At 43.5% G+C, this 12539-nt stretch overlaps 1 protein-coding gene across 1 annotated transcript in view; it reads right to left on the reverse strand.

Annotated features, from left to right (window-relative positions):
• Positions 1 to 11248, reverse strand: part of HHLA1 (HERV-H LTR-associating 1) — a 32254-nt gene extending 21006 nt beyond the window's left edge. Inside the window, exons 1-6 of the mRNA XM_004743661.3 lie at positions 11170 to 11248; positions 10017 to 10076; positions 6282 to 6338; positions 5359 to 5439; positions 4763 to 4846; positions 4575 to 4658 (exon numbers count right to left, since the gene is read on the reverse strand). Coding sequence (XP_004743718.1) covers positions 4575 to 4658; positions 4763 to 4846; positions 5359 to 5439; positions 6282 to 6338; positions 10017 to 10076; positions 11170 to 11248 — 445 coding nt within the window. The remainder of the gene's footprint in view (positions 1 to 4574; positions 4659 to 4762; positions 4847 to 5358; positions 5440 to 6281; positions 6339 to 10016; positions 10077 to 11169) is intronic.
• Positions 11249 to 12539: the final 1291 nt, after the last annotated feature.

The following is a 12539-nucleotide window of genomic DNA, read 5'->3' on the forward strand; positions in this document are numbered from 1 at the left end:
AGAATTTCACATTCCAGGCTATCAAATCTTTGTGAACTTTCTCTCTGAAAGGGGTTTGAATAAGGCCAGTGCTTGGCATGGTGGGAGCCATCGACCCGTGTAATTCCCCAGTGTAGCTCCAGGCAAGCAGCTGCTACCTTGTCCGGTGTTCATTTATGGTTTTCCAGGATCCAATACGTTTTTGGCTTCCAGAACAAGGATGTGAATTCTAGGAGCCCCAAAGAGTTAAGGAAGAAGCTTCTGGTGTCATCTGGATAATTTCCTGTCGTGCTTTGTGAAAACACTTCTTTTACTCGATGGGACTATGAGCTCAGGTTGGGGGCAAGCTGATTTGAAAATATTGAACGCCAAGGATTGAAAATGCAGGGCCCAGAGAGGGTCCATGTATGACAACCAATGGAACGTGCAGCACAGGAGGCCAACAGGAGGTGGACACTTGTCTACGGACCCAGAGCCATGGTGTGATCTTATCACACCTGCATAGATACATGGTCGATCTCCAGGAGAGGAGGCGTGGTAGAACACCATGCAGGTGTGGCTACCCAACCATGCAAAAGAGATGCCAGCTTGGTTATTCTCCTTTCCAGTCTGTCCTTGGTCACATTGTGGAAACTGAGGAAGGATAGTATTTCATTATTTCTTCCATCTATTTTCTTCCTACTTATCAAATGTCTTTATTGTTCATTAATTCATTTATCTAATATTCATTGAGTGTTTGCAGGGCTCCAGACACCTGCTCAGTACTGGAGGATTGTGTGAGACACCATCGCTGCCTGCCAGAAGCTGAGATTGGTGGGAGGCAGGGAAGCTCATAAGCAGACAAGTAAACTGTAATCTGCTACTAATATTGCACAAAAGCCAAGACCATGGCCCTGGAGGCAGGGCACCAAAACAGAGTCTGGGTTGTGCCCAAGTTTCAGAGAGATGATCAAATTTTCCCAGTGTCCCAGAGGATGTGCTGGAGCTTGAATTTGAACTGAGGTCTATGTTGGGCCAAAGCTCCCACTCTTCCTAATGTTCCCACGGCTGCTCAAGCAATTTCTTACTCAACATTCTGTATGAACTCTCCCTTCAGAATGGCTTTTACAATCTGTCTATACAGCTTGGAAGTAAACCAGCTGTCATTACCTCAGAGACATTTTTGTTTTGATGAACATTTGAATTATCTAATTTATTAGCAATATTAGCAATTGATGAGTGATTTCTGACTACTTTTATATATGCATAGAAAATAGGGGAAAAAGCCTTTTTGCCTATCCAATTGGTAATAACTGAAGAATGTGTCTTAGTACTTTGTGCTGCCAAAGGTGTGGAAAACATGTGCTCTCAAACAGGATTAGTAAAAGTGTAAACTTATGGGAGATGTCTTAGAGGAAATTTTGGTAATTTGAATCACTACAAAATTATTTCCCTGTCAGACAGCAATTCTACTTCAAGGATTGTATCCTACAGCATAATTAGGCAAGTACTCCAAGTACACAGGTATTCATCACAGCATTGCTTATAATTATAACAACACTGGGGATAAACTTAATTTCCATCAAGAAGAGACAAATTAAATACATTATAGTACATTCTTTCAACAATACTATGAATTCATATGAAGGATGAGACATATTTATATTCATTGGAATAGAATGGCTTTTAAGGTGCACTGATTAAAGATGGATTAAAAAGCTGCATGGCAAATGTGCCAGATATGGCTCCCATCTTTTAGTGAAAGAACATGAAATTTCAGTTGGGCGTATGGTGGCTTAACACAAAACTACATTTTTGAGTATGTTTGCAGGTGGGTGAAGCCATATGACTAAACTCTAGATGATAGAGCATGAGAAGAAGCCATGTGGAAGGTTTCCAAAGTGTGTTTATATAGTGAGCGGGAATGTCATCAGTTCCTTTCTCCTCTCCTGTGTGGCTGGAATGCAGATGTGGGGGCAAGCCATTCTGGACTATGAGAACAAGGGCAATGCATCATGGGAGGCAGAGCAACAAACTAGAAGGAGCCTGGGCCACTCAACCATCAAACAGAACCTGGTAGGTTTACCCAGATGGTCAGACACAAGAACTTTTACCTTCTACCCTCCATCAGACAAATTATTTTGGGGTCCTTTGTCGTAACAGCCTGGCTTATATACTAAATTATATGGAGAATACAGAGTAGGATGGGTAGATAGATGGGCAGATGAATGGGGCAGGTGGGACAGTAGACAAGTAGGTTAGATGACTAGTTGACAGGTGGCTTAGGCAGGTAGATCAGAGAGTTGGTTTACACCACTTTGGGTCATGTGATTACCTATGGATGTTGAGATTTTAGGTATTTCTGATTTTTTTTATTATATTGTCCCCATTGCATGGCATTTTGACATCATAATACATTATTTTTTTAAATCAAGAAAATTTAAGCTATTTTCATATAAAAAAACTAAAAATACACAAATCCACCCTCAGAGGGGGGCTTTAAGTCAGAGTTGAGACTATTCAAGTGAAAATGATCCAGGTCTGAAGGGTATCCACAAATATATCTTCCCCTAGAGACTGAGCAATGGCAAGATGCTAACCTGCGTACAGCCTCTCATGGTAGTGATCTGAGGGGAGTGGACAACGGCACATTGTGATGTGTCACAAAAAAAAATTGCCATGGCTTACAGAAGGAGCAGCACACTATTTTATCAATGGTAATGATCAATGGATCAATTATTTTCAAATAAACATTTCAGGTGTTTGGAAATATGCTTTAGCTCACCGAGGGGAGTTAGAAACTCTTTCCCTACAGATGCAACTCCACTTTTTACATTTTATTTTTATCTTTTATGCACTCAGGGCAGGGACTCAGTGCCCATTCTAAACTGGGCCCCCAACAGGGACTAATGAGAGGATGAGGAAGCTGTGGTTATGGACAACATTTGTCCACCAACGTGTAATTTGTTGCTAAGATTTGAAGGACCAGTTAAACAAGGTAATGGCTGTGAGGTACTTGCTGCGGGGCAAGACATACAGTACTCATTAAACATTACTAAGTACTCTCTTTAAAATGCTCACAATATTTGTTCCAGAAATTCCACCTCAAAGAATCTATCCTTTGAAAGTAATCTGAAAATGGGAAATATTTTAGGCACCAAGATGTCCAAGACAGGAATTTTTATGTTAAGAAAAACCTAGAATCCACCCAAAAGTCAGCAGCATATGGCTAAGAAAATGCTGATGTTTCCAGGTTATGTAGTCATTACAAATGTTTGCAGAGTTTGTAATATCCTAGAAAATATTTTTAAGGTTGGGTCAAGTGAGAAAAAGACCAGGAGGCTTTTCTACCTTCACTCATTACTCTCTTACAATCTATTTGTTTTTAAATGAAAAGTCAAAGAGATCCTTTTAAAATATAAGTTAGGTCACACCACTTCTCTGTGTGGATAGTCACTTTGGCTTCCTTCTTATTCAGAGTGAAAATCAAAATCCTTGCTGTGGACTATAAACTTTTACTTGATCCTCAGAGCCTTCCCTGAGGATTTGCCCCCACAACTCTGAGCTCATTTCCTGTGACCATCAGCCCTGGCCCACCTGCTCCAGCCATGCTGGCCTCTCTCATCCTTACCCTGCTGCGTGGGTTTTTGTCTGAAACACTCTGGCCCTGGGTACCACAGGGCTGTCTCTCTACTTCCTGCCTCATTAGCAAAGACTTGCCTGACCATCCTACACACAGCAGCCATGCCCACCACCATTTCCCTCCTCACCCTTTCCCCTGCTTTATTGTCCTCATGGTCATGTTAGTAGCCAACATACCATGTATTATTGGTGTATTCATTGATTCTCTGTCCCTTCCTATAGACCCTAGTCCATGAGATCGGATGCTCAAAGTGTGTCCACTTTGCCCTGTGTGGTACCCCCACACCTAGAAGAGAGTATGGTTAATATTATGTGCTCAGTAAAGAACCATTGAATGGGTGGATTCGTGGTGAAATATTAACTTTCAGTTTTACTTTTTGGGATTCTCTAAATAGAAGGAACATCAAATAATTTTAACTTTCAACTGTAAAAGTAATACAGGAGTATCCTAGCATCGAAGGATCCAGGGATGCCCTCGTCTACCGCAAAACATGCATCCTGATCTTTCAGGGGTGAACACCTACCTGGTGCCCACATACATATCTCTTTACCAAGAGATATTCCACACGTTATTTTGTAACTCTGTTTTTTTTTTAAATTAAAAATGGCATAGAAATGTTTCCAGATGTGAGCCAAATCTAGCCACACCCATTCATTTATGCATGGCCTGTGTCTATTTACTGAAGTATAGACTACGTAACCAATTTCTTAATGGTAGGTATTCAGAGTTTTCTGTTCAAACAATGCTGCATGAACATGTTGTTCTTGCCCCTTTGTTCAGACATAACAATTTCTCTAGGACAAAAACCAAGAAAAGAACGTTCTCGACAGCGGATGGGTACGTAGCTAAGCATAATAGATACCACTGTCTTTTCTTATTTCACTCTAAGGAGAAAAAAAATTAAGTCAAACCCATCTGAAAGGGGACAGGCAAAATCAGGAAAGCCAAAAGCCTGGCGGGTAGCGCCACCCACCTGACAAGTCATTGGTCCTGTTGTTCACACAGTAGCAGTACCGGGTGGGGAATTTGGTGGGGTCCACAGTCTTCAGGTTGGAAACTGTGAAAGAGACAGGATCCATGGGGCAGTCCTGACAAGAAGCCTGGCCCTGCAGGACCATTACTCACCATCACGGCCACCAAGAAGAGTCCAGCAGCACTTACTGTTGTAAACGGCCACAGAAAACTTGTGGAAGGCAAAGGAGCTGTAGGAAGTGATGCTTAGCAAGGAGAAGAACTTCTTGGTATCTGCCACGGATATTGAGAAAAAAGAAGCCGTCAGACAGATGCCTCCTGACAATCATAATACCATCAATTAGTAAACAGATAATAGAAATTAAAAATATAATGAACAGGGTGCCTGAGTGGCTCAGTGGGTTAAAGCCTCTGCCTTTAGCTCAGGTCATGATCATGATCCCAAGGTCCTGGGATCAATCCCCGCATCGGGGCCTCTGCTCAGCTAGGAGCCTGCTTCCCCCTCTCTCTCTCTCTGCCTGCCTCTCTGCCTACTTGTGATCTCTATCAAATAAATAAATAAAATCTTTAAAAAAATACGATGGAATCCACCCATATGATGAGGGTTGCTGGAGGGGAGTTGGGTGGGGGATGGGGTAACTGGGTGACAGGCATTAAGGTGGGCATGGGATGTGATGAGCACTGGGTGTTATATGCAACTGATAATTTATTGAACACTACACCTGAAATTAATGATGTACTGTAGGTTGGACAATTGAATTTAAATTAAAAAAAAAAAAAGTTACCTTTTAAAGCTCTATTCAGCATTCCATTCACCAGCTCTGTCAGGTTCAGGGCAGACAGATCGACCGACCTTGCAGGCAGCTCTGGAAGAGATTCGCAGATAATGTCACCAGCAGGCTTTTCTCACAACAGAAGTTTCCCATTTCTGACACTCAGGCAGACGTGCCTCCCCTTTGACATTTACTGAACTCATATCCGCAGCTGGGCACAAGGAGTTCAAAGATGAAAGTCACTGCCTGCGTTCAGGAGGTGACAGCCAGTGGCATACATCATGACAAGTTAAGATAAGAGATGTCCACATGAAGGACAGGGACACTTACTTTGTGAATAATTTGTCTCTGCCTTTGGAGGCATTCAGGATGGGTGGGAAATGCTCTCGTGTAATGGAAAGTTCAGGTAAATGGCACGAGTTCTCAATAGCACTGCATTTGGAAATGATGACACTATCTAAAAGAAAATGCTCTGACTGGGCACCGACATCCCTGGGAGATTTTTTTTTTTTTCCTTATTCTGCAGTTCTGATGCTTGGGCACTCAGAGATTCAGGTTGAATAGATCTGGGATGTGGCCCAGACATCTCCACCAAAATCGATCAACCGGTTGTTCAGTCTCCCAGATATCTGTAGTGGGCAGCTGAGTGGAGAGACACTGTTAGGTTAAAATCTGTCCATCTCCTAGCAATTCCCGGAACATCCCGTAGAGCAGTTGAGAAGGTGGAAATAGTGGTTAATGCTCCTCTTTGTATTTTTACTTACATGGTTGTTTTCAATGTTTACTAAATGTGCAGAGACTTGTGTGGATCACACAATCTTAAGACTGGGGACATGCTGCACCAGGGTGTGGGGACTGTGAGTGTCTGGAGAAGTGGGGGAACTCCCTTGGCAGCTGGGGCCACCCACAGAGCCCTGAGGGAGGAGGGGACTCACCTGTGGTATCGAGAAAAGCCACCCCTTTTTCCTTCCTCTCTTCTCCAAGTCCAGATGCTGGGGAGAGAAAAGGCTTCGTGGGAGACATGGGAGCCTGCAACCTCCGGCTCAAGCTGAGGAGAAACCTTGGGGGCCTCTGTGCGGCGGCCTTGGGCTCAGGGAAGGTCAGCGTCACTCGCCCTATGAAAAGGCCGCCTCCTCTCCTGACACTCTAGTCTTCTTGGACTGATCTTAGCCTGGAAGTCTACATTTTAATAAACAGGCAGGGGATCTAAGCTACCCCACCCCTTTTCCAGATCAGGAAACCGAGACTCAGAGTGGACAAGAAACCTGCCTAAACAAGAGAGGGCTGAACCTGCTTCCTAAGAGCGGCAGAGCAGTGACCTTTCCAAGATATTGGGCCACATGCCCACTCAGTGGGGCTCGTGCTTTCAAAGAAACCACCATAGGAAATTTTGAAATGCCTAAAGCATGCACTCAGTCTTTATTCACTCAACAAACACTCACTGAGGGCCAAGCAATCATGCTGGGTGTCGGATCTAAAGAGATTGAAGGAAAGGGGCAAATCTCCACCTCAGTGGGGCTTTGGGTCTATGCCTCGGGTGGGAGGAGGGACAGGCATGTGCAGTTGCACACGAGGGCATGGTGGGTGCCGGGAGCTCCTCTTTCATGGTGCCTGGCCTGATCTAGTGGGGAGGGAAGGGCCTCCCTGTGGAGGGGACAGAAAGCAGTGACCTGAAAGCTCAGCTGTTTTGGACTGGGAGGCATTATGAACATCCTACATTTGTTGCTATTCTTGTTGCCATGATTCTGTTTCCTGTTACATTCCGGGGGAGCAGGTGCTTTGTGTCCATTGGACAGATGGAAAAACCAAGGCAGAGATAAGCTGAAAAATGTGTTCCAGAGTTCCAGAGCAAGTCAGGAGAAGGCTGGCCCAGTTACCTGTCACACTGAGGACAACAGCCTTTTTTCCTTTTTAACGTCTCTGTTTCCAGACGCTGAGAGGAAAGTTCTCGTGAATGAAATAGTGTCTTGAAATCAAAGCCTTACAAGTCACCTTGTCCAGCATTCCCTTAGAAGGATCAGGCCCAGGAAAGAGAAGTGATGTACCTACATCCCGTATCTAGCTGGTAGTCCTGTTTCCCCTCCCTGGAGTCCCTGGTAACCAGTTTTCTACTCTCTGCTTCTAAGAGTTTGACTACTTTGGATACTTCCCAGAAGTGGCATTGTGTAGTAGTCATCCTCCTGGGGCTGGCTTGTTGCACTTAGCTTAATGTCCTCCAGCTCCATCCACACTGTTCTGTATGGCAAGATTAGCTTTCTTTCTTTTCATTTTTTTCTTTTATATTTACTTCTTTATTTGTCAGAGAAAGAGAAGGAGAGCACAAGCAGGGGGAACAGTAAGTAGAGGGAGAAGCAGGCTTCCCGCTGAGCAAGGACACTGATGCGGGACTTGATCCCAGGATCCTGGATCATGACCTGAACCACCCAGGTGTCCAGATTATCTTGGGCCAAATGGTATTTCGCTGTATGTACATACCACATTTTCTTTATCCATTCATCTGTGGATGGATGTTTAGGGTGTTCCCTGGCTTTTCAAGCAGCCTGTGGGAACTTAGATCTAGTTATCTTCTGTCTGCTTAAGCCAGTTTGACCTTTCAGCAGGTATCAAGCTTCCTGGTTAAATACGGAGGCTTGGGGTCAGAGGTAGATGGGGGCTATGGTTCTCCTTCTCGACACATGGTTACTGGAGGAGGTGGGTTGTGTTACAACAGGAGGAACTCGGAGACAAATGTTTATGATCAAGCAGGTGCAAGGCTGGCATGCAACCTGCTCTCCCGCCTGGTGCTGTGAGCGGCCCTGCACCTGAGCAGTCTACATGCCGCAGCTCCAGTGACATTTGTGGCAGACACTGACCTCACCTGTGATAGGAAGAAGGGACCTCCTTGCAGTTGAGGGATTGAGGTCCTGTGGGCTCCTGTTCTATGCTACGAGTCTTACAGGATTCCTGCACCTGTAAAGCCCAGATGGTGGGCCCTGTGCAATCTTCCTAATCAAGAACTGTCATTGAACATGGCTCCTTCCACCAAGGAAACATCGTTTCCACCAGTCCTTTTTTGTAATTGCAAACCTGTGGGTGGATTTTGCTAATGATATTTGAAGTGTGAACTCAACAGCCCTGAAGCAGAAATTTATGAATGGAATGTCATACAGAAGCAATTTTCAAAGAAATCACCAGACGGAGAATACAAAACTACTGGTTTCTTTCTGGATAAAAAGACCACCATAACAAATAGCATGGAGGACATGGGGAGATAGAGAGGAAAAGGGAATTGGGGGGAAATTGCAAGGGGAGGTGAACCATGAGAGACTATGCACTCTGAAAAACAATCTGAGGGTTTTGAAGTGGCGGGAGGGTGGGAGGTTGGGGTACCAGGTGGTGGGTATTAGAGAGGGCACGGATTGCATGGAGCACTGGGTGTGGTGAAAAAATAATGAATACTGTTATGCTTAAAATAAATAAAAAATAAATAAAAAAAAAAGACCACCATAGTAGCATCTTTAAAATAGAAGGTGTTGCAACTTTTTTTTTAATACTTTTTCTTGCTTACTGTTTTAATCACCTTTTATCCTTTATGATTATCTGTGGAGCAGAAATTATTCCCCCATTTAAACAGGAGGAAATTGAAGGCTCAAATAGGGGAAATATTTATTAAAAATTATGCTGTTTAGGAGTGCCCAAGTGGCTCAGCCATTTAAGTGTCTGTCTTCCACTCAGGTCGTGATCCTGGGGACCTGGGATTGAGTCCCACATTGGGCTTCTGGCTCCATGGGGAGCCTACTTCTCCCTATGCCTCTCTTTCTCTCTCTCTCATGAATAAATAAATAAAAACTTTTTAAAAAGAAGAAAATTACACTGCTTATACACAAGAAATTGGTACAACTGGTGTCCTCTGGGGAAGGGAAGTGGTTGGCTGGGGACCATTTTAACTTTATACACTTTTGTACCTTTGCCTTTCGAACCACATGAGCATACTAGTTAAAAATAAATAAAAATTAGGGGCGTCTGGGTGGCTCAGTTAGTTGAGCATCTGACTCGATTTTAGCTCAGGTCATGATCTTGGGGTTCTGAGATTGAGCCCCTCAAGTTGGACTCTGTGCTGTTCGTGGGGCCTGCTAAAGTTTTCTCTCTCTCTCTCTCTCTCTCTCTCTGTCTCTCCCCTGCCTCTCCCCACTGCTCACACTCTGTCTCATGAGCTCTACTAAAAAAAAATTAAAAATGAAGAGTAATTCCCCAACCCGCCCCCCCCCATTATCCTGCTTGTTCACCAAGTTAGGAAAAGCAACCAGGCCCCCGCCTCCTATGTGTTCTTTATGTTGCAGTGCATTCATTGTCTTGCTGTAAAGCCAATTTCATACCATCAAAAAGAAAAAAGAAAAGATTGAAGAAAGATGAAATTATTGCTAAGGTGATGATGGCACATGACAATACTTCCCATTATGAAATCTTCCACGGTTCATAGAATGTCATGATCTTTGTGGATTTAATAAGATCATGAGAATCCAGGTGTGCCATGAACCATAAGGCAAGAACAACTCTCAGGAACTATTCCTATGATAGAGTTTGGGCTATGGATGCAATCTCCGTGTTACAGATGGAAAAAGTGAGACCAGGAGAAGCCAAGGAGTTTGCCCAAGACAGAATGATCTGGGCAGGAGCATCTGTCCATTTACCTGTTGTAGGAAGGAATGTCATGAACTTTTCCTTCTTGGGTTCTCCTTTAACAGCAGACACTAAAAGAAGAGATTGTTCATCAGAGAATTATAACCCAAATTTGACATCAGAAAATATTTAATTCAAGATACTTATTGTAAAGATGAGAAAATTATGAACTGACGTGGTGATATGTCTTGCTTACAATCCCACACATAGTTTGTTCGTTCAATTTAGTCATTGAATATTTACTGATCAACTCTAACAACACTAATGATTGACTGTTGTTTGACGGCTGGATTTTGATAAGCGTTGTGTGTGTTAGGTGCTGGGAATGAGATGATGAACAAGTAGGCACAGATTCCATTCTTATGGAACTTATAGTCTAAGGCAGACATGAAGGAAAAGAAGACCAAGGATATTACTATAAACGATGTTGAATACTTTGGAGGGCTTTGAGGGTGTGTGACAAGAAGTCTGATTCATTTCCATGGCCATGGGAGGTGATGTGTGGCTGAGATCTGGAGCCTGAACAGTATTTGGATAAGATGTGAGTAGCTGAGGGGTGATTCAGAGTGTAGATGACAGTGTGTGCCCAGGGGCTGAGGTGAGCACAATTATTGTAAAGGACTGAGCAAAGGCCAATAGTGATACAGCACAAAGAATGGAGGAGATAGGGTACTGTAGGAACTGGTGATGGCAAGATGGGCAGGGTCTTGCACAGCATGTGAAGGATTCAGGATACTGTCCAAAGAGAAGTAGGAAGTCACTGCATAATTTGGGGTGGCTGGAATGAAGGAGAAGCCTGAAAGGTTACCTAATGAGATGTATGAAAAGCTCACCCAAGGTGATGAGGGGAGAATAGGTCTTGGAGAGGCAAGAGGAGAAGCAGGGGCTGATTTGAGAGCTCTCTTAGTGATCCAGAAAAGAGAAGACAGACGTTTGGACAAGAGTTGTAGCAGTGGAGGTGAGGATAATTCTGTTGCAGAAATGGGACTCAAGTTTAAAAAGTCAGAGGACAAAATCAGAAATGGGGAATTCATCACCACCATTTTAATCAAACTCATTTAGGATTCTGGCCTGAGACATTGGCTGCTGCCATTCTCTGAAGCCTAGTGAAAATCCAAACTCATCATATGGAACAGACACTTTTTGAACACTGAGTGGACCCACCTGTGTTCCAAAGGGACAGGACACATGTAAGACCAACGCACAGCCTCACTGGAGGACAGGGTACCAGGAAGCCTGCCATGTCTGTGATACTCTGGCCCACCTAGAAGCAAGCAAGCAAGCCCTTGGAGGAAACAGGTTGGATTGCTAGGCACATTAATGCAGAATGTCCTTGAGTCATTAGAAATACAATCTGTAGAAGACTTTCGATAGTTAAGATAGGTTAGGTTATGTTGAGATAACAAATTAACTCCATCATCTTATTGACTTAATTTAACAACAGAAGTTGATTTCTTGTTTATATTAACACTTTCCGCAAATTGGTGGGAAACTCTGCTCCACACAGTCACTCAGGAACCAGGTTAATGGACTTTCACTGCCTTGTAGTTCTCTGTGTGGTCCCTGTGGGCTCCTTAGTCATTGGTTCATTGGGACTGTGGAACGGACAGAGCTGGAAGATTATGCACCAACTCATATATGCTCTGGAAGGAAGTGACATACTCACTTTTTTTAGAACCCATACCAGAATTATGCCTGTGACCCTGCATAACTGCAGAAATTTGAGAATCTGGGAGGAGGATGTATGCATAGTCACAGCCCATCACTGTATCTTCCATGGGTTTTCTGGCTGTTTAGCTGGGAAATACCCTCTAAATACAGCATCACGGTTCCTTTATAAATAGGAAAATATTATACTAATGCATGAGAGTATTCACTTTCCTTCCTTGTCTGCAACACAGTGTGACAGGCATTTGCTCTACAGAACCAGCATGAGAGTTCAAGCTGCAAAGCTGAGAGTAATAAGAATAATGGTGAAAAGTTATTGAATGCTTTCTGTGTGTCGGACACCACACAGAATGCTGCCCCATGTAAGTGAGGTTACCACTTAGTAATTGCAGTATCTGCATATATAAATATTCATGTAATGCCCATTTAACATACAGACTGCACAGACTTGCTCTGAAAAGAGCAGAAATTTGCCATTGGTAGACAATGGAATAGACTTTGGAGAGAAAGAGCAAAGTCAAGAGAAAATGTCCAGGGGTTGGGAAAATGTCCCAGGAACTGAGCATCTTCTTAGCAAAATGTATTTGAAGAAGTTCTGCTGTCTGTTCGGGATGAAATCACCTTTAGAATTTTCTTGAAACATCCTGGTAAACATTTAAAATGCTTTTGAATTACGGGTAGATACTAGAATGGCATTTTTTCTAAATGCCACCCTGGACAGAGAGAGTTCTTAGCAGGGGGCAAGAGACCAGGGATTCCTTTGGCCTTAGTCTCATAAATCTGTTGACTCTCTGAATATTCTTTCCTCATCTGCAAAATGGGGCTAAGAAACCTAGTTTACTGGGTCTTTGTGAAGATTTAAGCTA

This window comes from Mustela putorius, unplaced genomic scaffold (assembly GCF_011764305.1).
Source record: "Mustela putorius furo isolate JIRA1106 unplaced genomic scaffold, ASM1176430v1.1 tig00000228_pilon_pilon_pilon, whole genome shotgun sequence".
NCBI classification, from domain to species: Eukaryota; Metazoa; Chordata; class Mammalia; order Carnivora; family Mustelidae; genus Mustela; species Mustela putorius.